General features: G+C 42.2%; 1 protein-coding gene across 10 annotated transcripts in view; it reads left to right on the top strand.

Moving 5' to 3' along the window:
• Positions 1-24,186, top strand: part of TTC7B (tetratricopeptide repeat domain 7B) — a 292,264-nt gene that overhangs the window by 98,483 nt on the left and 169,595 nt on the right. For 7 of the 10 annotated variants that reach the window (XM_063651994.1, XM_063651990.1, XM_063651993.1 and 4 more), the window contains exon 6: positions 22,645-22,710. The exons of the other annotated variants lie outside the window; for them this stretch is intronic. In XM_063651994.1, coding sequence (XP_063508064.1) covers positions 22,645-22,710 — 66 coding nt within the window. The remainder of the gene's footprint in view (positions 1-22,644; positions 22,711-24,186) is intronic. 10 annotated transcript variants of the gene reach the window in all.

Here is a 24,186-nt window from a genome sequence, read left to right as displayed (position 1 = left end):
TATCAATGGGGAAACATCGATTAGCAAGGTAATATGATTTTCTTCAGGGTCACACAACTGACTAGGGCAGAGCTGGGACCTGTCCTCCTGCTCCTGGCTTCCAGTTCAGTCCTCTCATCAGTTGGGCCATACTGACCATGCCCTGTCAGTACCTTCTTGAAAATGGAGTCATGAGCAGCATAGCAATATATTACACTTGAAAATTAAGGACCTTAAAAAGCTAGTCTATCATCTTCTAATTGGTCTCATGTAATTAAAAAATAAAAATAAAGCAAGTCTAGACGTAATTATGTATGAATAAAAAGCATCAGCCAGATCTTATCTGTTCTGTTTAAATGTGGGCTAGGTCTTGCTCATCCCTTAATGCCATCAAAACCTTAGTGTGGAAACAAAAGAATCTCTAACGATTTTAATTATGAAATTCCGAAACCCCTCTTTTCAGTGATGAATTATGGAGACAGGTAGTTACTTTCAGTGTACTTCACGAGTGCTAGCACTTAGTGAGGGTTAGAGATCTGATGCCGTCAGAAAGCCTCCTCAGCATTCAGCAAGATGGGTGCATTTGTGTTGATCTCTCCTTGGTTTCAGCAGAAGAATGGGGTGGGTCATTCTAAGCTTCCAAAGTCGGGGAGGAGGTTAGTGATTGGCATTTAATTGTATCTCCCAAAGGCCCCTCCCTGCATGGTTTACCGGTGATATGCTGCCTCTTGGAAGGCAGGCTACAGTTCCTTTAATCACCACCAAGAAACTGGAATTCCTTGACAGATGAACTGGTTAGCATTTGTCTTGGGTAGTGGTTTTCAGTTTTAATGGGAGCAGGAGTGGAGGAATAGATTCCTTGCTTGTTTGTTTATCCATTCACATATTTATTCATCTGTCAAATATTTACATGTTAGGAGCTAGGGTCGAGACAGCAAATGGTCCCTGTGGAATTTCTAGTCCAGCAGGAAAAGAAAAAACAAGTAAATTACCAGTGGGCTATGCCTTTAGGAAAGGGGAAGATAATACTATTTTCTTTTCTTACCTTAGCTTTTCACCTGCGGCTTTTCTTTTAGAAAGATGGTTATATAATTTTGTGTCTAAAATTCAGAGTTAATTTTTGTAGCATCTCCCAGTACCTCTTGACATAACTGGAGATTCACTCCCTGGGAATTGCTGATATAAGACCTTATCAGACGGCAGTATTTTCAGAGCAGCTCTTGCTCATGTTCTGGATGTGAGTATCGTGAATGAACACACTGCAGGAACACGCCGTGTGGTCTGAGGGATACTGCCCTCCGCTGTTGGTTTCAGATGATGTGTTACGGCATTCACTTGTTCTACTAGTGTTTGTCAGCTTCCACTCTGAGCCAGGCATTCTTTGGGTGCTGGGGATAAAATGGTGAGCAGCCAGACAGGCTTTTGCTGTCAGAGAGAAATCAGATCGTTATACTCTTGGATGTATAACTATAGCCTAAGATAGTTATAGCATTGAAGAGGAAAGGAACCCATTTCTGAGAGTCCATTTTAAAATGAAATTAACCTACAATTGGTGGTTATGGGGGGTTTTCCTGAGGAAGTGACTGAGCAGAAACCTGAAGATGAATTGGAAAGTAGGAGCTAACTGGCAAAGGTGAGGTAGGGTAAAGGGAGTGGTGATCTTATTGTTTAGTCAGGGGTGTCCAATCTTTTGGCTTCTCTGGGCCACATTGGAAGAAGAATTGTCTTGGGCCACACATAAAATACACTAACATGAATGTAAGCTGATGAGCTTAAAAAAAAAAAAAAAAAAGGTCTGTGCATAAATCTCATAATGTTTCAAGAAAGTTTATGAATTTGTGTTGGGCAGCATTCAAAGTCATCCTGGGTCGCATGTGGGCCGCAGGTTGAACCAGCTTGGTTTAGACCCAAAAGAATCCTCAAAGGCATCTTGTCCAGCCAACTCATCCTTTATTCTCTACTTCATTTTACTCCTTAGCATTTAACTGGCATCAAAATACACTATAAACCAGGGATCTTCTTAGGTTTAGTGAAAGATTCCAACTCACAAGAATTTCATAGGCTGCCCTTGACACCCATCTACTTAGATAGATATAGAACAGAACCAAAAATTGCCAGCAGGGAAAGGTCAGGGGTTTCTTTCCACGTGAGTTCTCCCAGCAGTCCCTACAGCCACCCAGGAGCTGCTCTGTTTGTTCCTTTTCACCTCAAGTGACAGCTCAGGTGCTAGGGAATGAGACTCACATTGGGTAGGTTTGCCATCTGCCCTGGCTTAACATCTCAGGCCCCATGTCTTCAGGGTCTTCCAAGGGATACACTCAGTTGTAAGAATCAGCACACTCAGGGAAGCCCACAGACACAATGTTCCTATCAGGTATTTACAGTTCCTCCCAGTTTGGCTGCAAGTTATCAGTCAGGGGCCATTTTTATCATAGAAAGTGTTGCCTAGTAACATAATTGACATTTTATCTTTTTAAGCTTTCTAGGGAAACAAAACTAGAAAGTTAACCTAAGGTTATTTTTGTTGTTTTTGTTTGTTTGTTTTTTGAGGCGGGGTCTTGCTTTGTCACCCAGGCTGGAGTGCAGTGGTGCCGTCACAGCTCACTGCAGCCTTGACCTCCCAGGGCCAAGCAATCCTCCCATGTCAGCCTCAAATAGCTGGGACTACAGGTGCGTGCCACCAGGCCCAGCTAATTTTTGTATATATATATATTTTTTTAGAGACGGGGTTTCACCATGTTGCCCAGGCTGGTCTCGAACTCCTGGGCTCAAGTGATCTGCCCACCTGCACCTCCCAAAGTGCTGGGATTACAGGTGCAAGCCACTGTGTCCAGCACACCTGAGGTTAAATTCTCAAAAGAAGAGAGAAGGAATTTAACCCTTTTCCCCCATTTGTATTTTGTCTTATTTAATTTGTTTACACTTGTCTCCGAGCATCAGTAGAACCTAAGTTCCACTTGGGCAGGAATTTTGGTCAATTTTGCTTGGGAACAGATCTGTACCTGTAAGCCCCAGTGTCTGGTGTATAGTTGTGCATCCATGAATGAATGAATAAATGGATGCACTTTTTATTTTCAGCTGAGACTGCTGTGGCTCATAGATGTCTATCTGAGAGTTGCATATTGTCTGTAAAAGTAGTTGATGTAACACCTGTGCACGTTGTGCTAGGTGCTGGGGATCTAAGGCCAAATAGGACAGCCCAGACCAGCTTCATGGAACTTACAGCTCCTATTCTTGTTTCTTTGTGGTAAAGCGGGAGATACACTACGACCACCTAGGTCTTCCTGGATATGATCTCATTCTGTTAAAGGAAAATGGTGAGTGCCAGGCATCAAACAATTTCCTTCACCTTAGCAAGAAATAACACATTTTCTGGAAAGATCACAGAGACCTCTGCTTTCTACCCTGTCTTTGTGGTTGGAGGGAAATACAATAATGGTGGCTTTATTAAGTTCCTCAAGCTGGCTCTGAAAGAGTCTTTTCTGGGAAGATCCTAGCCCAGTGGAAATTTAGTCTTGTAGGCCTCCTTCCGAGGAGGGTGCCTAACCCACACATCTGGATGGGATTCCAGAGTTCCCGCAGCAGGAAAGGGAGCTATCATCTTCCCTGGTTTAGTTGTTGAGAACATTTGCTCCCACAGCCTCCCAGACTTGAACTTTTTTAAGACTTCAAATATGTAGCTCTTCAAGTTGAAACCTCATGGGGTGCAGCTGGACAGAGAAGCCCACAAGAGAGTTTAAGTGTGGCCTCTGCAGGCCACCCCTCAAGGGCAGACCATTGAAATAACACATGAGTGTGGGGAAAAAGGAATTCATATCCTGTCTGGTCAAGAAGGAAGCCAAGTTTCACCCTCTCTGAGCCTGTCAGACTGTGGGGAGCTGTCTTGGTAATTTAGTGACATCTGCATCACAGAGGGGGTCTAGATGTATCTGTTGGGGAAGCAGGGTGGATGGGAAGGAGAGGAGGGGGAAGCACGCATCCCTGTTCTGGCTCTGGCCCAGAGCAAAAGCTCAATCACCCTTCCCGGGTTTAGGTGTCAAATGCCTTTTCCCTTCCCGGGTTTAGGTGTCAAATGCATTAGTATTTTACACAAAGGTGGGCTGGGGGTGGGGACCCAGCTCTTTTCAAGGGATATTTCCTACCTGTTTTTAAAAAATCATCCTTTTCCTCTCCATTCTTTTTTTGCAGCGATATTTTTAGTCAACTGTTAGAGAAAATTGCAGAGAGATTGAGCTAAAGCCCAGAAAATGACTGAGACATCTTGGGATAATTTATGACTTTTCTTAGGATACACTAGAGCCTTCTATTGAAAATGAGAGGGGATATAAATTTTTCTACAAGCACCCACCTTTATATTTGTATGGCAATGTCTGCCATAGACCTGCCCACCAATAAGGAAATCTATAATATGATTGTATGTTCTCATAGCAAATTCCTGCATTAAATTACAGGGTTTAGAAAAGTCACGGATTATTTCTTTTCTTTTTTTTGAGATGGAGTCTCTCTCTCTGTCGCCCAGGCTGGGGTGCAGTGGCACGATCTCAGCTCACTGCAAGCTCCGCCTCCCGGGTTCACGCCATTCTCCTGCCTCAGCCTCCTGAGTAGCTGGAACTACAGGCGCCCGCCACCACGCCCGGCTAATTTTTTGTATTTTTAGTAGAGACAGGGTTTCACCATGTTAGCCAGGATGGTCTCGATCTCCTGATCTCGTGATCTGCTTGCCTCGGCCTCCCAAAGTGCTTGGATTACAGGCGTGAGTCACCGCGCACGGCTGGATTATTTCTTAATTGACATTCGTTTTTTCCACCTTCCTCTGTATTTTGGGTTTGAATTTTTGCTTTTTATTTATGAATGCCTTCTGGTGATGGTTCTCCAGGTTTGGCATGGACACGCTGTATCTTTTTTTCTTCTAGCTCTTCCTCCTTCTGCGTCCCCCTGGCATAATTTGCATCTTCTGTCTCTCTGTTCTGGCTGACTGATGGTTGCGGTAGCTGGTTCTCCTCTGAATCTCCCTGGCAAATTAGCAACAGAAGCAGTGATCCCTGCATCCTGGAAATAAGCAGTTAAAATACCAGGAAGAATCTAAAGCTATATTTTTTCTGAAGACTACCCAGAAAAACTCATTAGCCAGGCTTAGTAAAACCTGAATTACAGATCTTTTTAAAAGATGCAATTATACTGCTTTCAAGTACATTTTGAGCTAGTAAATTAAACACACATACACACACAAAAAAACAAACAAACAAAAAACTCTTGCCTACTCAATTCCATGAATGTTTATTGAGAGCCTGCTGGGTAAGCTCTGGGGATATAAGATGAACAGAAGCATTCTCTGAGCTATGGGAAAGAGAAGGATGTCAATGGACAAAGATTCCTTGCTTGGCCAAACTTTAGTCACGCTTCGAAATCTTCTGCTAGGCCCATCTGTACACTTCCATGTAAAATCCAGTTTTAGCAAAAGAACCTGTGAAGTCATTTTAGCCAGAATCCCCCATTCTCTAATACCTGATCATCCTCAGTGTCTGATTGGGTTCCTCAGCCACTACCATCCCCCAGGTGCTATCTGATCACCCTGGCCCGTCTTCAGCAAGAATCCTGTTAGATCGGTTTAGCCAGAATCTTTCCTACTCCTCATGTTTCCTCTTAGTGATTTTCCACCCACTGACCCGCACCCTCCTTCTTGGCTGTAAATCTTTACCTGTTTAGGCTGTACTTGGAGTCTAGCCACTCCCTCCCTCCCACTGCAAGACCCAGTTGCAGTGGTCCCTCTGCCTATCGTGATGGTCCTGAACAAAGTCCTCCTTACTCTGCCTTAACAAGTGTCATTGAATAATTTTTTCTTTAACACAGCAAATAATTATATCACCCTGTGAAAGGCAGTATAATGAAGGTCGTACTGGGGGAGAAGGAGAAAGGAGAGGAGGAAGGCGGAAGTATTATAGTTAACTACTTGGGTGAATTCATTAGGTTTCTTAGAAGAATTAACATGTGGACTTGCTCTTTGAAGGAGGGACGAAACATACCGTCTGACAGGGGTCTTGGGAGAAGTGGGTGGGGTGGTGGCCATGGTTGAATACCGAATCTACAAGACCAGATACACTTTATGTGCTCGTGAGAGACAGAGTTGTGCAGCACTGACTCTGGATCCTGCTCCTGGGTTTACATGCTTGGTCTTCTGTCGACCAGCAGTGTGACCTTGGCAAGTCCCTTCACTTTCTCTCTGTTTCAGTTTCTTCATCTGTAACTGGGGATAATAATAGGACCTGCTTCATAGGATTATTAGGCTGATTTAGAGAGTTAGTAATTTTAATGTGCTTTGAACACATTATCATTACTCATAGCAAGTACTATATAAGGGTTTGATAAATAAATAAATCAAACCCTACAGAGTAGAGGGTTTCCAGCTCCCATAGAGAGAAAGGCAAGAATTCGCAGCTAAGAAATCTGGGAAGGTGGCAGCACCAGTGGCAGCGTAGTTTTGGGTCTTCTCCTATATCCACGTAAAAAAAGACACAGCGATTAGAGAGCAGACCCAAAAGCTCAGGAACAACATTTAGAGCTAGACTAGGTGGCAGAGTATGCTCATGAGCCCCAACGTACCAGCTGATGGGGACACACTACCAACAGCTTCACAGCTGGCATATTATTTGCATTTGTGTGCAACAGGGCATCTGATGGGTCTGGGAACAGGAGACCCTAAAATAGCCATGAAGTATTTACTGGGAAGCTTGTCTGGCCAGTTTGAGATTAGCAGCTGAAAATGAGAGGATTTTTGCCCAGCAAGGTCTAAGGGGCCAGAGCAGTCAGGCCCTTCTGATGACTTGAAACTGACTCACTAGGGCTCTGTTCTGGGACTGGGCCCTGCTACAAGAGAAACTGCTGAGAGCAGAGTGAAAATTGATCAAGAAGTGATGTAAGAGATGAAAGAATGAGAAAATAGAGATGAAAATTGGGGAGGGGGAGATAGCCAGGAATTGTCATAGAGGAAGCTGCTATATTTTTTAAAGCAGCTTTGTGTATAATTTACATATTTAAAAACCCTATAATAATTATACAATTTGGTTGTTTTTAATAAATGTATATAGGCAGGGCATGGTGGCTCATGCCTATAATCTCAGCACTTTGGGAGGCTGAGGTGGGTGAATCACCTGATGTCAGGAGTTCAAGACCAGCCTGGCCAGCATGGTGAAACCCCATCTCTACTAAAAATACAAAAATTAGCCAGGCTTGGTGGCAGGCGCCTGTAATCCCAAGTACTCGAGAGGCTGAGGCAGGAGAATCTCTTGAACCCTGGAGGTAGAGGTTGCAGTGAGCCAAGATTGCGCCATTGCACTCCAGCCTGAGCGACAAGAGTGAGACTGTCTCTAAAAAAAAAAATTTATACAGCTGTGCAATCATCTTCACAATTCAATTTCAGAACATTCCCTTTAGCTCGAAAAGTTCCTTGTGCCTGTTCTAGTCAATTCCTTTTGCCACCCCCTGCCCCAGGCAACCACTTATCTGCTCTGTGGCTCTGTGTCTATAGATTTGCCTTTTCTAGAAATTTTGCATAAATGTAATCATAGAATACGTAGTCGATTGCGTCTCACTTTTTTTTTTTTTTTGAGACAGAGTTTCGCTCTTGTTGACCAGGCTGGAGTGTGATGGCATGATCTCGGCTCACTGCAAACTCCGCCTCCTGGATTCAAGCGATTCTCCTGCTTCAGCCTCCCAAGTAGCTGGGATTATAGGCAAGTGCCACCATGCTCAGCTAATTTTTTTGTGTTTTTAGTAGAGACAAGGTTTCTCCATGTTAGTCAGGCTGGTCTTGAACTCCCGACCTCAGGTGATCTGCCTGCCTCCACCTCCCAAAATGCTGCGATTACAGGCGTGAGCCACCGCGCCCGGCCTGTGTCTCACTTCTTTCACTTGGCATACTGTTGTTGAGGTTCACTCCCATCATAGCATATATCAGCAGGTCATTCCTTTTTATTGTGGAGTCGTCATTATTATTACATTGTATGGATATACTACATTTTTGTTTATTTATTTACCAACTGATGGACATTTGGATTGTTCTTGCTTTTTGACTATTATGAATGAAGCTGCTGTGAACATTCATGGGCTGATCTTTTTGTAAACATGTGTTTTCCCTTGAGTATATTCATAGGAGTGGGATTAATGGGTCATATGGTAAGTTTGTGTTTCACTTTTTAGGAAACCATCCAATGGTACCATTTTACGTTCCCGCCAGCAACGTATGAGAGCTCCAGCTTTTTTTCTCTTTAACTCTTGGCATTGTCAGTTTTTTGAATTAGAGCCATTCTAGTAAGTTTGTAGTAGTATCAGTAGTATCCCATTGTGATTTTAATTAATTTACATTTTTCTAATGATTAACGGAGTTCAGCAAATTTTCACGTGCTTCTGAGCATTCTTGCTGGGTGCAGTGGCTCATGCCTGTAATCCCTGAACTTTGGGAAGCTGAGGTGAGCGGATCACCTGAGGTCAGGAGTTCAAGACCAGCCTGGCCAGAATGGTGAAACCCCGTCTCTACTAAAAATACAAAAATTAGCGGGGCATGGTGGTGTGCACTTGTAGTCTCAGCTACTCGGGAGGCTGAGGCACAAGAATTGCTTGAACCTGGGAGGTGGAGGATGCAGTGAGCCGAGATTGCTCTACTGTACTCCAGCCTGGGTGACAGAATGAGTCTCCATCTCAAAAAAAAGTATTCTTAGTATTCGTCTGTGGTGAAATGTCTGTTCAAAAGTTTTGCCCTGTTTTCAATTGGATTGTTGTCTTCTTATTTAGTTGTTGAAAAGTCTGTTCTTTTCACATTGGATTGCATTGACACGTTAGTAAAAAAATAAATTAATTTAACATAAACATAAAGGTTTGTTTCTGGAGTCTCTATTTTGTTTCATTGATCTGTATGTCTGTCTTTAAGCCAATACCATACTGTCTTGAATATAGTAGCTTTATAGTAAGTTTTGAAATTAGGTAGTATAAGTCCTCCAACTTTGTTCTTTTTAAAAATTATTTTGGCTATTTTCAGGCTTTTACATTCCCCCATAAAATTTAGAATCAGCTTGCCAATTTCTGTCAAAAAAAAAAAAAAAAAGCCTGCCAGGATTTTGATAAAGGTGGTACTGAATCTTTAGATCAATTTGGGTAGAATTGCCAGATTCACAGCAGCAAATCTTCTAATCCAACCCCTCTCCATTTATTTAGATCTTCTTTGATTTCTCTTAAAAATGTTTTGTAGTTTTCAGCTTTTGTATTTTCTGTTAAATTCATTCCTAAGTATTTCATTCACTTCATGTGATTGTGAATTGCTTTCTTAATTTCATTTTCAAATTATTTTTTGTTATTGAAAACTTTTGATTTTTATATATGGATGTTGTATCCTGAAAACTGACTAATCTCTTGAATTAATTTTTATAATTTTGTAATAGATTGCTTAGGATTTTTACATATAGGATCATAAACAATTTTACTTCTTTCTGTTCAGTCTTGATCCCTTTTATTTCTATTTATTGCCTTATTGCACTGTCGAGAATCTCCAGTACAATGTTAAATAAAAGTGGCAAGAGCAGACATCCTTATTGTATTCCTGATCTTAGAAAGCATTCAGTCTTTCACCATTAAGTATGATGTTAGCTGTAGGTTTTTGATAGATGCCTCTTGTCTCTAGTAATATTCCTTGATTTAAAGTCTGTCTTACCTGATATTAATATAGCCACACTACTTCTCTTATGGTTACTGTTTACATAATATTTTTTTTGTCCTTTTATTTTCAACCTATTTGTGTCTTTGAATTAAAGTGTCTCTATCTCTTATACATAGCATATGGGTGGATCTTGGTTTTTTTAATCTAGTATAAACCTTTTTGCCTTTTGAATGGAATGTGTAGTCATACACATTTAATGTAACTATTGATATGATTGGATTTACACCTACTATTTTTGCCCTTTGTTTCTGTATGTCTCATGCCTTTTTTGATTCTTCATCCCTCCTTTCTACCCTTTTTAATGGTTGTTAAAAAATACTTTTTTAGTATACCATTTAAATTCCTCTGTTGATTTTGAACTGCATTTTTTTGGAAGAAAATTTTCTGTTTTCCGCTGGGCACAGTGGCTCACGCCTGTAATCCCAGCACTTTGGGGGGCAAAGGCGGGTGGATCACCTAAGGCCAGAAGTTTGAGACCAGCCTGGCCAACATGGCAAAACCCTGTCTTCACTAAGAATACAAAAATTAGCTGGGCATGATGGTGGGCATCTGTAATCCCAGCTGCTTGGGGGGCTAAGGCATGAGAATTGCTTGAACCAGAGAGGCAGAGGTTGCAGTGAGCTGATATCGCACCACTGCACTCCAGCCTGGGCAACAGAGCGAGACTCCATCGGGAAAAAAAATAATTCTGTTTTCTCTATGGATTATAATATATATCTTTAAACTATCACAGTCAACTTCAAGTTAGTATTGACTTAATTTCAGTACTAGCAACTTTGTTCCAATATAGCTTCATTTCCCCCGTCTTCTTTGTGTTATAAAAACCATGTAATATATTAATTTTCCCTTTACACAATGTTATTTTTTACAGAAATTAAAAGAAGAAAAGATAAAACAATATTTATACAGTCTTTTATATTTACCCACATATTTACATCTCTGGTGCTTTTATTAGTTTATTCCTATATATTCCTATGACCCTCTGGTATCATTTGCTTGTCATCTGAAGGCTTCCCTAAAATTTTGTACTGGGCAGGTCTACTAACAATGAATTCTCTCACTTTTTGCTTAGGTGGGAATGTTTTTATTTTTTCCTCATTTTTGAAGGATAGTTTTACTGGATATAGAATTCTTGATTGACAAGGTGTTGTTGTTTTTGTTTTTTCTTCAGAAGTTTGAATACAGCCATACCTCAGAGATATTGTAGGTTTGGTTTCAGACCACACAATAATGTCAATAAAGCAAGTCACATGAATTTTTTGGTTTCCCAGCACATATAAAAGTTATATTTACACTATACTGTATTCTGTTAAGTATGCAATAACATTTTGTCCAGAAAAGGGTACATACCTTAGTTAAAAAATACTTTATTGCTAAAAAATGCTAACAGTCATCTGAGCATTCAGCAAGTCATATCTTTTTGCTGGTAGAGGGTTTTGCCTTGATGTTAATAGCTGCTGACTGATGGGGTGGTGATTGCTGAAGTTTGGGGTGGCTGTGGCATTTTCTTAAAATAAGACAACAGTGAAGTGTACCACATTGATGGACTCTTCCTTTCATAAAAGATTTCTCTGTAGCATGCAATGCTGTTTCATAGCATTTTACCCACAGTAGAACTTTTTCAAAATTGGAATCAATCCTCTCAAACCCTACTGCTGTCTTATCAACTAAGTTGATATACTATTCTGAATCCTTTGTTGTTATTTCAACAGTGTTCACAGAATCTTCACCAGGAGTAGATTCCATTTCAAGAAACTTATTTCCTTGTATATCTGTAAGAGCAATTCCTCATCCATTCAAGTTTCATCATGAGATCGCCACAGTTCAGTCACATCTTCAGGCCCTACTTCTAATTCTAGTTCTCTTGCTATTATCACCATGCCTGCAGTTACTTCCTCCACTGAAGATTTGAACCCCTCAAAGTCATTCATGAGAGCTAGAATCAATTTATTCCAAGCTCCGGTTCTTGATATTTGGACGTCCTCCCATGAATCACAAGTGTTCTTAGTGGTATCTAGAATGGTGAATCCTTTCCAGAGGTTTTCTTTTTTTTTTTTTTTTTTCAAGTAGAAAAGTTTATCCAAAATATTGACAGTTAGCAGCCTGAAAATACAATTTCTTTTCTTTTCTTTTTTTTCTGGCGCATAAGGTTTTTTTTAATAAAAGAGAAACTATAAGAATGCACATGAAATTACACTCATTAGAAGAGATTTAATTTTTACATAAACTTGGATTTGCCACTGGTTAGATTTGAGCCCTCAAACATAAACTGTATATAAATAAGGGTTGATGTCAATTAATATTATGCTAGACTTATGCCATGACAAAAGCATTATTAAATAATACCACTCTTTAAGATATAAATTATGTAATTGCTCATAAACATTCTTTTTTTTTCAGGTTGAGAAATTATTATTATTGTTATTATTATTATATTTTATGTTTTAGGGTACATGTGCACAACGTGCAGGTTTGTTACATATGTATACTTGTGCCATGTTGGTGTGCTGCACCCATTAACTCGTCATTTAGCATTAGGTATATCTCCTAATGCTATCTCTCCCCCCTCCCCCCACCCCACAACAGTCCCCGGTGTGTGATGTTCCCCTTCCTGTGTCCATGTGTTCTCATTGTTCAATTCCCACCTATGAGTGAGAACGTATGGTGTTTGGTTTTTTGTCCTTGTGATAGTTTGCTGAGAATGATGGTTTCCGGCTTTATCCATGTCCCTACAAAGGACATGAACTCATCATTTTTTATGGCTGCATAGTATTCCATGGTGTGTATGTGCCACATTTTCTTAATCCAGTCTATCATTGATGGACATTTGGGTTGGTTCCAAGTCTTTGCTATTGTGAATAGTGCCACAATAAACATACGTGTGCATGTGTCTTTATAGCAGCATGATTTATAATCCTTTGGGTATATACCCAGTAATGGGATGGCTAGGTCAAATGGTATTTCTAGTTGTAGATCCCTGAGGAATCGCCACACTGACTTCCACAATGGTTGAACTAGTTTACAGTCCCACCAACAGTGTAAAATTGTTCCTATTTCTCCACATCCTCTCCAGCACCTGTTGTTTCCTGACTTTTTAATGATCGCCATTCTAACTGGTGTGAGATGGTATCTCATTGTGGTTTTGATTTGCATTTCTTTGATGGCCAGTGATGATGAGCATTTTTTCATGTTTTTTGGCTGCATAAATGTCTTCTTTTGAGAAGTGTCTGTTCATATCCTTCGCCCACTTTTTGATGGGGTTGTTTGTTTTTTTCTTGTAAATTTGTTTGAGTTCATTGTAGATTCCTTTCCAGAGGTTTTCAATTTGCTTTACCCAGATACATCAGAGGAATCACTATCTATGGTAAACAGTAAGTCAGAATTACTCCTTGACCCTTGGGCTACAGAATGGATGTTGTGTTAGCAGGCATGAAAACAACTTTTATCTCCTTATACATCTCCATCAGAGCTCTTGGGTGACCAGGTACATTGTCAGTGAGCAGTAATATCTGGAAAGGAATCCTTTCTTCTGAGTGGATCTGAACAGTGGGCTTAAAATATTCAGTGAACCATGCTGTAAACAGATGTGCTTTCATTCAGGCTTTATTGTTCCATTTACAGAGCACAGGCAGAGTCAATTTAGCATAATTCTTAATGGCCCTAGGATTTTCAAAATGGTAAATGAGCATTGGTTTCAACTCAAAATCACCAGTTGCATTGGCTCCTACAAGAGAGTCAGCCTGTCCTTTGAAGCTTTGTAGCCAGGCGTTGACTTCTCGGTAGCTATGAAAGTCGTAGATAACATTTTCTTCCAATAGAAGGCTGTTTCATCTACATTGAAAATCTGTTGTTTACTATAGGCGCCTTCATTAATGATCTCAGCTAGAACTTCTGGATAACTTTCTGTAGCTTCTATATCAGCACTTGCTGCTTCACCTTGCACTTTTTTTTTTTTTTTTGAGACGGAGTCTTGCACTGTCACCTGGGCTGGAGTGCAGTAGTGTGACCTTGGCTCACTGCAACCTCCACCTCCCGGGTTCTAGCTATTCTCCTGCCTCAACCTCTGGAGTAGCTGGGATTACAGGCACCCACCACCATGCCTGACTAATTTTTTGTATTTTTAGTAGATACGGGGTTTCACTATGTTGGACAGGCTGGTCTCGAGCTCCTAACCTCGTGGTCCGCCCGCCTCAGCCTCCCAAAGTGCTGGGATTATAGGCGTGAGCCACCACACCTGGCCACCTTGCACTTTTGTATTCTAGAAACAGCTTCTTTCCTTAAACCTCATAAACCAGCCTCTGCCAGGTTCAAACTTTTCCTCTGCATCTTCTTCACCTCTCTCAGCCTTCAAAGAATTGAAGAGAATTAGGGCCTTGCTCTAGATTGGGCTTTGGTTTAAGGGAATGTTGAGGCTGGTTTAATCTTCTATCCAGACCATGCAAACTTTTTCCCTATCAGCAATAAGGCTCTTTTGCTTTTTTTAAAAAATTATTTTTATCATTTGTGTGTTGACTGGAGTAGGCACTTTTAATTTTCTTCAAGCAGTCTTCCTTTGCATTTTCAACTTGACTAAGTGTTTGGTACAAAAGACCCCACTTTCAGCCCATCTTGGCTTTTGGCAGACCTTCCTCACTAATCTTAATTATTTCCAGCTTTTGATTTAAAGTAAGAGATGTGCAACTCTTCCTTTCATTTGAACTTTAAAGGCCATTGTAGGGTTATTAATTGGCCTCATTTCAATATTATGTCTCAGGGAATAGGGAAAACCAAGGAAAGGGAGAGAGATGGGGAAATGGCTGCTCAGTGGGGCACATATACAACATTTATTGATCAAGTTTGCCATCTTAGGCGGGCATGGTTCGTGGCACCCCCAAACAATTATGGTATTATCAAAGATCACTGATAACAGATGATGAAAATAATTGATGGTGGTATTATTAGTATTATTCTGAAACTTCTCATATAACACGGAATAAGGCAACTGAATAGTTATGGAATGTTCTAATTCCATCATCCCCTGTGTCCTTGAGAATGAATATTCTTGCTATGGAAGAAAGGAAAAAGCAGATTTAAGATAGAAGTAGTCTAGGAAAAACTGTAGTCCTGAATTTGAATAATCAAATTGGAAATATCAGTATGAAATCTGAGGTATTTGTGTCTATATATGTGTGTGTGTGTATATGCATGTGCATGTACACACATATATGCATGTTTGTGTGTATGTGTTTATATGTGAGAGAGAGAGAAGTTCTCGCTAAGGTGACTGAACTATTAGCAGTGAACATCCCTAGCTCCTAGATTTTGATCTTGAAGTATCAGATTTCAATAAAAGAAACCTCATGCCAGTTCTGGGGCAGGAAATGAATAAGATGAGCCTGAAACACCTTTACCTACATCCATATAGCGAAGAAGGTATCAAAGATTCCTAGGTCATTTTAAAAGGACTCGGGTCAAATATAGGATAGTTTGAATTTCAAGAAGGGTAAAAATTGCAATAGACTAATCAAATAAGCTTAAGTTCATGAGTTCTAATTCAGTATTTTGAAAACTAAGCAAATAAATGGAAAACATAAAACATTTTACTATGTGTACTAAGCCACTGGAAAGCCAAATATTAGATGAAACATCTTATAAAAATTATTCCAGGGCTGGGTGCGGTGGCTCACCCCTGTAATCCCAACACTTTGGGAGGCGAGGCGGGTGGATCATGAGGTCAGGAGATCGAGACCATCCTGGTTAACACAGTGAAACCCCATCTCTACTAAAAATACAAAAAAATTAGCCAGGCGTGGTGGCAGGTGCCTGTAGTCCCAGCTACTCAGGAGGCTAAGGCAGGAGAATGGTGTGAACCCGGGAGGTGGCGTGAACCCGGGAGGTGGAGCTTGCAGTGAGCCGAGATTGCGCCACTGCACTCCAGCCTGGGCGACAGAGCGAGACTCCATCTCAAAAAAAAAAAAAATTATTCCAGCTAATAAATGAAAATGCAGTGGGAGAATTAGAATGTCACCACTTAGTAACTCCCAGGAGATTGATGCTGTAAGTGTTGAGTACCAAGGGCTGCTAATGTCAGAACAAGAGCACAACACTGCTGAAGTCTTGCCAAAGGGATCGACCCTGAATTGATCAAGCCTCCGGATCCAGCTGCCAAATTGCAGGAAATACAGAGAACAGAGGCACGTATTGAACTGTAGCATGAATGTGCAGTTTTCTAGCCAGTGGGAAACTCTATAGGCTGAACAGTTCAGGTTTTCTCTAGCAGATAAGTTGTAAAAAAAGAGGTAGGGGGGAAGGTGTAAAGTAAGAGTGATTTTAAAGAATCATCAGGTGGAAAAAAGTGGACAAGGCTATAGTGTAGGGATGCCTACATGAGTAACAAAGCAATTAACCAGAAAAGTCAGGGTAGTTGTTACTTTTAGTTGGAGGGGGCTGTTCATTGGGATATGGTGAATGGCAGTGTCTTTATTTTTTTTTGGTGGTGGTTACATGGTGTGTGCCTTCTAATAGTCCCCTATGCATACAATTATTTTATATGGCTTTCTGTATCTATATTTTATCGAATAAAATATTAAGAAAGAATTGAGGAGGTCAATGAAATATGGGCTAGAAGAGTTACCCAGCAGAGGGCAGGGAAGGGAATCCTTGCCCTGGGAACCCAGAGGCCAGGAGTCAGGTCCTGGCTCAGCCCCTCCTAGAACTGTTGGGCCAGACTCTTTTCTTCTCTCTCTGGGACTCAGTTTCCCTCATTATCAGTTGCGAGTAACAAATTCCTGCCTGTGTCACTAGGTTGGTTGGCAGATCATCTGGAATAATGAGTTGGGGAATGGCATGGAACCAGTTAGTGGTATCTCAGAAGAAGATGATGGCTGACCTTTCCTGGTCAGTGACTGTGCCCTTTCATCCTCACAACAGCTACATGAGTAGGTGTGCAGCTGGATCATACTCCATTCTAGTGGGAGGGACCCAGTCTCTGTCCTGAAGAAGCCCAGTCTCTTGTGGGGACTTTCTTGATGAAAGAGTGGAATAATTTTAATTACCGTGTCAGTGGTTTATTAGTAAATGGCAGCTCCTCTGGATGGCTTAGAGGGGCTTGAAAATAGCTTATTCCCCTGAGCAAATTAAATATTCTCCTCACAGATCATGTTTGCTCTGCTGATGTGCTTAGCAAAGCTTTTTCTTTTCTGTAGATAGAGCCAAGGTAAACCTGAGCTTCCCGTCGGAGTGAGTGAGTGTGAACTCTGACTGGGAAAGCCAAATAAATGAGGTGCTGTGCGATGAAAGAATTGACTTCAGAAGGTTGACTTGTGGTCAGAGCATCTTCTGTGTTGTCACCATCTTATCAATGTTAGTCTTTTTCCCCGACACCATCTTTCTTTTGAGTCCTGTTTCTGCTGTGAAGCTCAAACGCCTCAGCATAAATTCTCTGCTATCCCTTTTGTCACCCACTCCCAGTGGGATCCCATCCCCTTCTTTGCAGCCAGATGTGTCTAGGTACAGAGACTTCAGCTGGCCTGTGCCACTGGGAGCCTTCCCGGGCTGCTCTCCTGTCCCTGGGATGCCTTTGTTTTGCGTCATAGGAGGTAGTCACATTTTCCAGTTTGACTGCAGGCTTCTACATGACAGGGATCATCTTCACCTTTCCTTAGCACTGGCACCAGATAAGGCCTGAGTTCAAATCCCAGCTCTTCTGCTGTGGGCTGTGTGATTATGGGCATGTTCCCTATTATTTCTAAACCTGTGTTTCCTCATGTATAAAGCTACAATTGAGAAGAAGAGTTTAGTGTAGTACATCATGGAAACCAGTTCTGATTCTGCACTGTTTTCTATTAAACCAAAGGTTCACAATCACACCAGTGGTTGCTTTTGGCTTTTAGCCAGTAAATGTTTGTATGTGGAATGAAGGGCCAGATGGTGGGAAGTAGCAGCTGGTTGGGGAAAGGCGGGGGATTCACGTGTTTTTGAGCATGGAATCAGAAGCTTTCCAGGTGCCATCTCATTCAGTATGGCAAGTAGGTGTTACTCCTGTTTTGCAGATGAGGAAGAGACAAGATGAAGCCCATTGGCCAGTCCTTCCCCATCTCAGTGCATGCCTGGCATCTGGTACTTGTTCCCCTTGCCATGTTCCCAGATGGCTCACATTCCATGCTCACTTCCGGTCCTTCTTCTCATGAGCCTCCTCAACCTTTGCCCTTTTTGTCTTCTCTCCCTAGCAGATTTGCCTTTCCCAGGCCCAAGCGGGTTATCTGGTCCCACTCCTGAGAATGTGTGACAATCCCATTGGCACCGTGCTGTCTCAAACCGAGCAGCACTGCTTTGTTTCCCCAAGAAAAATATTAGAGGCTTTTATTTACCAATTTAATGGCAAAGAGCCTCCCTTCCCTGTTGAGTTTCTATGTTATGGTTTTGAATTGGAGGCCTGTAGGCTTGCGAGGCCTGTCGTCCCACAGTCTGTCTTCACCCACCTCTGCCACCTGCTTGGCTTCTGGAGCCATTTGGACTACTGACCCCTGCACATTTAATGTTTTTTTTTTTTTTTTTTCCTTTCTTTCAAATGATCCCCTTGGATTTTTTCTCACTGTCCTAGCTTTGAAATGTGGTCCCCAGAGTTGTGTTGGAAACGCAATTCTCCTGTCAATTGAATGGAAGTGAACGTTGCACTCTTATCCTCACACTCAAACTTCCAGCTCAAGTGCTTGTGGTGCGTTTGGAGGGACTTTCCTCCCCTTGACATCCTTTCTGCCTTTTTTTCCTCTCCACAGCCCAGTTGAGTGGATGGACAGGGTGGCCAGAAGTTCTTTTCCTATGTGACTTTGCCACTCAGAATTGATGAATGAAGTCATTTTGTTAGCAGGACATTTCTACCTTCCAGATTTTTTTTTTCTGCACCTTTCTGGACTGTTAAAAATGAATATTGTTGGCCTGTGCCCATCAGTGTTCTGTGCAGCTAATTGAGCCCCGTTTTATAAAGCAGGCTGACGGGGACCCCGCCCTCATACTTGTCTTCCAGCTCTGGCCAGGTCTGGAGCAGACACTTCCCCAGTGGAAGTGGCAAGCTTTCCTCTCCAGCTTTGTGTTATGGGCTCATAAAGCTTTGGTGGTTCACTTTTGAGTTCACATTTTTTAGTGTGATCTGGCCCTTCTTGATGAATTCAGAACAGTCTCCACATGCTCACTGTGCAAAGTGTGATGGAGCAATCAGGATTCACGCCTGCCAGACACGCAGTCATCTGTCCGTGCCCCGCCCCAAAGCCATGGCTGGAGACTGTTCCCCTCCCCCCGTCAGGGGCACCAGCACTCTTAGGAGATGTCACATCATTTCCCAGGAGGGTGACCACAGGGCCCCAGAGAAAGTTTTTTACTGTTCTTACCTGACATGGGTTGTTGTCTTTTGTCATTGTGAGCCAGACCTGGGAATTACGTAGGGAGTTCCTGGGACGTGGTAGACTTTCAGTAAATGGTAAAGAGGATCAATGAATCAAACTGGAGAATACCTTTTTTTCCTTCAAAATTAAATGACTTCAAAGAAGTAAAGCAGGTTTTCATATGCTATAAATTGACTGGAAAATAGATTCCAGAATTCCAAAAGTTTTTTTTTTTAAACAATGGTAGGGTTTTGAGGCTAACAGAAGTAATAATGGCAAATACTTACAAAGCACTTCCTACATGTATTGACTAGTTTAATTCTTACAACAAATCAATGAGGTGGGTACAGTTCTTACTGACTAATTTAATTCTTACGACAGTGAGGTGGGTACAGTTACTCAATGAGGTGGGTACAGTTGTTACTGACTAGTTTAATTCTTACAACAGTGAGGTGGGTACAGTTACCCAATGAGGTGGGTACAGTTGTTACTGACTAGTTTAATTCTTACAACAGTGAGGTAGGTATGGTTCAATGAGGTGGGTACAGTTGTTATTTCCATTTTATAATGAAACTGTGGCACAGGCGCTTGCCCAAGGTCAACAATTAATAAATGGCAAAGCTTGGACTTGAACTCATGCTGTCTGGCTCCAGGGTCTGTAACCACGACTCTATTTTGTCTCTTTATGTTCAGGTATATAGATAAGCATATGGATTCCTGGGTGAAGGACAATCCGTATATGATAGATAAGTTCGGATTGGTTTGTTTCAAGTATTGAAGGATAACACTTTGAAAGATAATCCTTATATGATAGATAAGTTCTGATTGGTTTGTTTTAAGTATTGTTAGGTTGAGGAGTCCAAGTGTGTTTGGATACCGTTAGAGTTAAACTGAACATCATTAAAATACAAGTTCATGAGGACTCACGTCTGCTGACTGGCTTACCATTGCGTTCACTGTGCCTCACTTTTTAGTGCATAGCAGGTATGGGTGTTCTCTCTCTGTCTTTCCATATATATATATATATATATATATATATATACACACACATACATATACATATATACACACACATATATATATATACACACACAGATATATATGGAGAGAGAAATATATATTTGTGTGTGTATATATATATTTTTCTTTTGGAATGAGTACTGATATTCTTTGACTCATTCCCAGAGGTTGAAAGGAAGGATGTGAGATGGGGCAAGCCTTTCAACACTTCGTGTTTCTCAGAGACTCAGAGCTTAGGGGAGTGGAGGGAACAGGTGAAGGGCAGGCGAGTTGCTCTTCTGGCTGGGCTGTCAGAGCAGTCTGGCCACCTTTCATTCATAGGCCTTGTGCACGCCTGTTGGAAGGACTTGTTTATGTGTTCCTGTCCTGGCCCATGAAGTATGAACTCCAAGAAGCCACTCTCTGTGACTTCTTTGACTCTATGTGTCTGGTGCCACCTACACTGCCTGGGCCGTAATCCCTACTCCCTGTACTGTGTGCCGCCTGGCCGGCTGACCAAATGTATAATTGACTGCTTTTGTCACGAGGAAGCCTCAATTGCTGAAGTAGTCCAAAAAATGTTGTTAAGCCCAGTACAGCTCTCGTTAGGTTTGAGGTGAGACATCCGGAAGCCTCGCCTGCTTGTTCTCATCCCGGCGTGGATGGCTGTCACACCCTCCGTCGCTATATCCAGGCTGCAGCTGGCTTGCTCCGTGGGTAAGAGAGAGCCCTTCGCTAACGAGGCCAAGGTTGTGGGTTTGATCCCTGGCCCCTGACTGCAGCAAGCCATCTGTCTTCACAAATGCGTGTCATTGGATATGAGGAGGACAGTGTGTACAGAGGGGGAAGCTGGACTCCATTCTGGGAAAAACAGCTCCCTGACAGCCGGCCACGGTGTCCTTTTGGACTGTGAAGGGTATCTGTTCTTCTCCCACTTTCCAGATCTGGGTATCTGGTTTTGATTTCAGACTTTTTCAAGATAGATGATGCTAAGGGTTACATAAATTCTCAAGCCTGAGAACTAAAAGTGATGGATCTAGAAGATACATGGTATGTATCTGCTTTTCCAGAGTTGTGTTGACAATATCCAGAATGACATTGTCTTTGTCAACACTTATAACTCCAGAAAAGCAGACACATACCATAAGGGTATACGTATATGATGATGGGATGTATCTCATGGTATACCAAGTACCTGCTTTAGTTGTTCCCTTTGTAACTAAGATAACTCTTTTCAGCAAGGAGATGGGGAAAGGGGTCTGGGAATATAAGATGGTGCTCACTCTTTTCTTTCTTTTGGGGGTGCCCAGCTTGTTAAACATCACGGGTACTGGCTGGCCCTGTGAGGCAGTTGAGACGAGGAGTGGTGGGTACACAGGGGGCCTTTGCTTTCACAATGATTGCAGTTTGTTTGGTGAATAGATATAAACTCAAATGAAAATCAGTATGGAAAGGTAGAAAGTGCTATCTAGGCTGGCCTCAGCCCTGGGTCTTGACCCTGCAGACAGAGGAGCATGTGTGAAGGCACAAGGGCAGGAAGGTTTCCCTGAAATGCCTGGAACTTTTCTTTAAAAACCTCAAAATCTCCATTATCCACGTAGCTCTCTAGAAACTGTTAGGCTGGGCATGTCACTGGTGTAGGAGTACTGCTCCCCCAGGTCTCCACGCTACAAGGAAAGCCCCCGAGGGCATACTAGGCTATTCTAGTTAAGAGAGTGCAGTGCTTTGCTGCCTGCTGGACTGTGTTCAGTGAGAAAGAAGGAGACAAGAAACGGATAGGAAATGTATCCCCTCGTGGTCTTGGTTCATTCGGCTCATGATGGTTCTTTTTCATTCAACAAATATTAATTGGGTGCTTCCTGTATGCCAGGCTCTGTTTCAGAGGCTTGGGTTATATCAGTGAATAAAGCCAAGGCCTCTGTCTTGGAGGCACTTACATTTTTGTGGGGATGTGAAGCCATCTAAGCTCCCTGAGGCAGGGATGGTGTCCCCTGCTCAACAGTGTGTCCTCAGGGACCAACCTGGCCTCTGCTGAGAAACATTGCTCAGTCATTGTGGAAGTAACCTACTGCTTCAGCATTTCGGGAGTGCTGGTTGGTGAGAAGAAAACATGGAGAAAGACAGACGGTTTCTTTGCTCTTAGAGATCTACTGGGTTGATTTATTGTGTTTGATCTTTCGTTATAAAATTCTCAGCTACATAAGAGAAAAAAATATTGAATAGACTCTAGCAGGCCACCTTTTCCTCATTACCCAGGAAATTGACCCAGTCTTTTATTCACACTACTACTTTGAGTTTCCACGACAATGACAGGTGATATTGAATTTAAGTGTATTGGTGGCTGGGTCAGATTTTGAGGTCTGAAGATAACTTGGAAGGACAAGTTAAAGGGAAGAATTGTCTTTTCCCACCCTACTCCCAAGAAATAAAAGGAGAAATAACAACACAACAAAAATGTATTGAGCTTGTTATTGAAGTAGGCACTCATCACAAGCTGAAATGATTCTCATGTCCCCAAATTTCTCTAGCCTTGGTTTTCCATTTTGATTTTGGAGCTCTGGCTTTCTTCCCATTTACATTTCCTCCTTGGTTTGATTACAGAGGGACAGATGGCAATATTAAAGAGCCGAGAATGTGGTTCAGAGTCATAGAACAGGACGAAACCAGGTGCGGTAAGCTTGTACATTAGAATGTACATTTCAGAGCCTGGAAAGGTGCTGCCATGGGGCCCAAGGGGGAACTGGAACCTATCGCCAGGATAGAGGGTCAAGAGGGAGGGTCGAATGCTGGCGAGTCAGCAGACAAGCCCTGGAAGGAGGTTCAGCAGGAGGAGGATAAAACCAGATGGAAAAGATAGGAGAGAAGAAAAGATGGAAGTAGGTCAAGGGAAGAGTAGACTATGTCCCCATGAAAAGTGGTAGGCTTTCCTGCCATTGGGAAAACAAGGATTTGAATGAGAGCAAGGCTGTGGGACTCTGGCCTGAGCTCTCCATAATGGGCTGAGGACAGTGATGTTGGTGAGCCTGTCAGGCGGAATGAGCAGCTGGCGCTCCGGGGACCTGCAGGCCCTTTCCTCCTTGGTCCCAGCCGAGCTGTTGGGAACCATTCCAAGTGGAAGGAAATGCACCCAGCTCAGGAAGCTTGTGAAGTAAAGTGCAGGAGATGAACCCCAAGTTCTGACAGCTTGCCAGAGTGCCCGCTGCGTGAATGCTGGCAGGAACATTTGTTTTGAGAATAGTTTACCATAATGAATTCTGACATCATTGCACTCTCTCAGGCAAGGGTGCTGAAATGGAATAAATGACCTAATGTCAGGGATTTGTGGAAACCCTCAAAACAGGGAGATTGGGAGATTCCTTGGCTCTCTTATCTTCATTTTGAGCGGAGTTTTAAGCAACAGTTCCTTCTTAGATACTTAATTGATCTCAACATTTTAAGAATTAACTAACAGTTTGGAGATATGAAGGCAATCGTGTGGGTTTTGTTTGCCTCTCTCAAATTGGGTTATCTCATAGCATTTGGAATAGAATTCTTGCAAGTTAACTTCCTCTTTTTTTTGTTCTGATTATCCGTGTACTTGAACATTTTTCTTTTTCTGCTCTCATGGCAATAGTGGAAGTGATTAGTTGAATAAAATTATGTGATTTAAACATGTTTGGAAGACAGGATTTCCTGGGAATCGTGCTTTTATATTTGGGCACTTTGAGATGTGCCTGTTTCACCTCTTCTTGCTGTCCGATTGATCTGTGGTGGGGCAGGGACCCTTCTGGGTGCCGCATTCATTGCAGTGGGCTGTAGCTTCAGGTCTTCTCAGCTCTGTGGTTACTGTGGCTTCTTTGTTTACAGGCAGATGCTTCCCAGCTTGAGGAAGAATTTGCTTCTGAATCTTAAACTCTCTCCAGGAATAAACTGGAAACAGTTTGAGAAAAACTTGTATTTGCTTCAAAGGCTTAATCGGGAATACGCACCCAGTGACTGGTGTTGCCTCATCCTGCTTGGCCTCCTTCGGGGCGGAGACTTCCTCTGTTCCTCCACCAGAGGGCCTCGGTCCTGCACGGGAGAAACCGTCTTGCACCTTAACGGGGGAATTGAATTTCTCTACCCATCATTGATCTCTTTCGGCAGCCCAGGGCATTACCCGCA

Source organism: Pongo pygmaeus, chromosome 15 (genome assembly GCF_028885625.2).
Source record: "Pongo pygmaeus isolate AG05252 chromosome 15, NHGRI_mPonPyg2-v2.0_pri, whole genome shotgun sequence".
Classification (NCBI taxonomy): Eukaryota; Metazoa; Chordata; class Mammalia; order Primates; family Hominidae; genus Pongo; species Pongo pygmaeus.
Note: the sequence above shows the minus strand (reverse complement) of the source record. Positions and strands in the feature narration are given on the sequence as shown.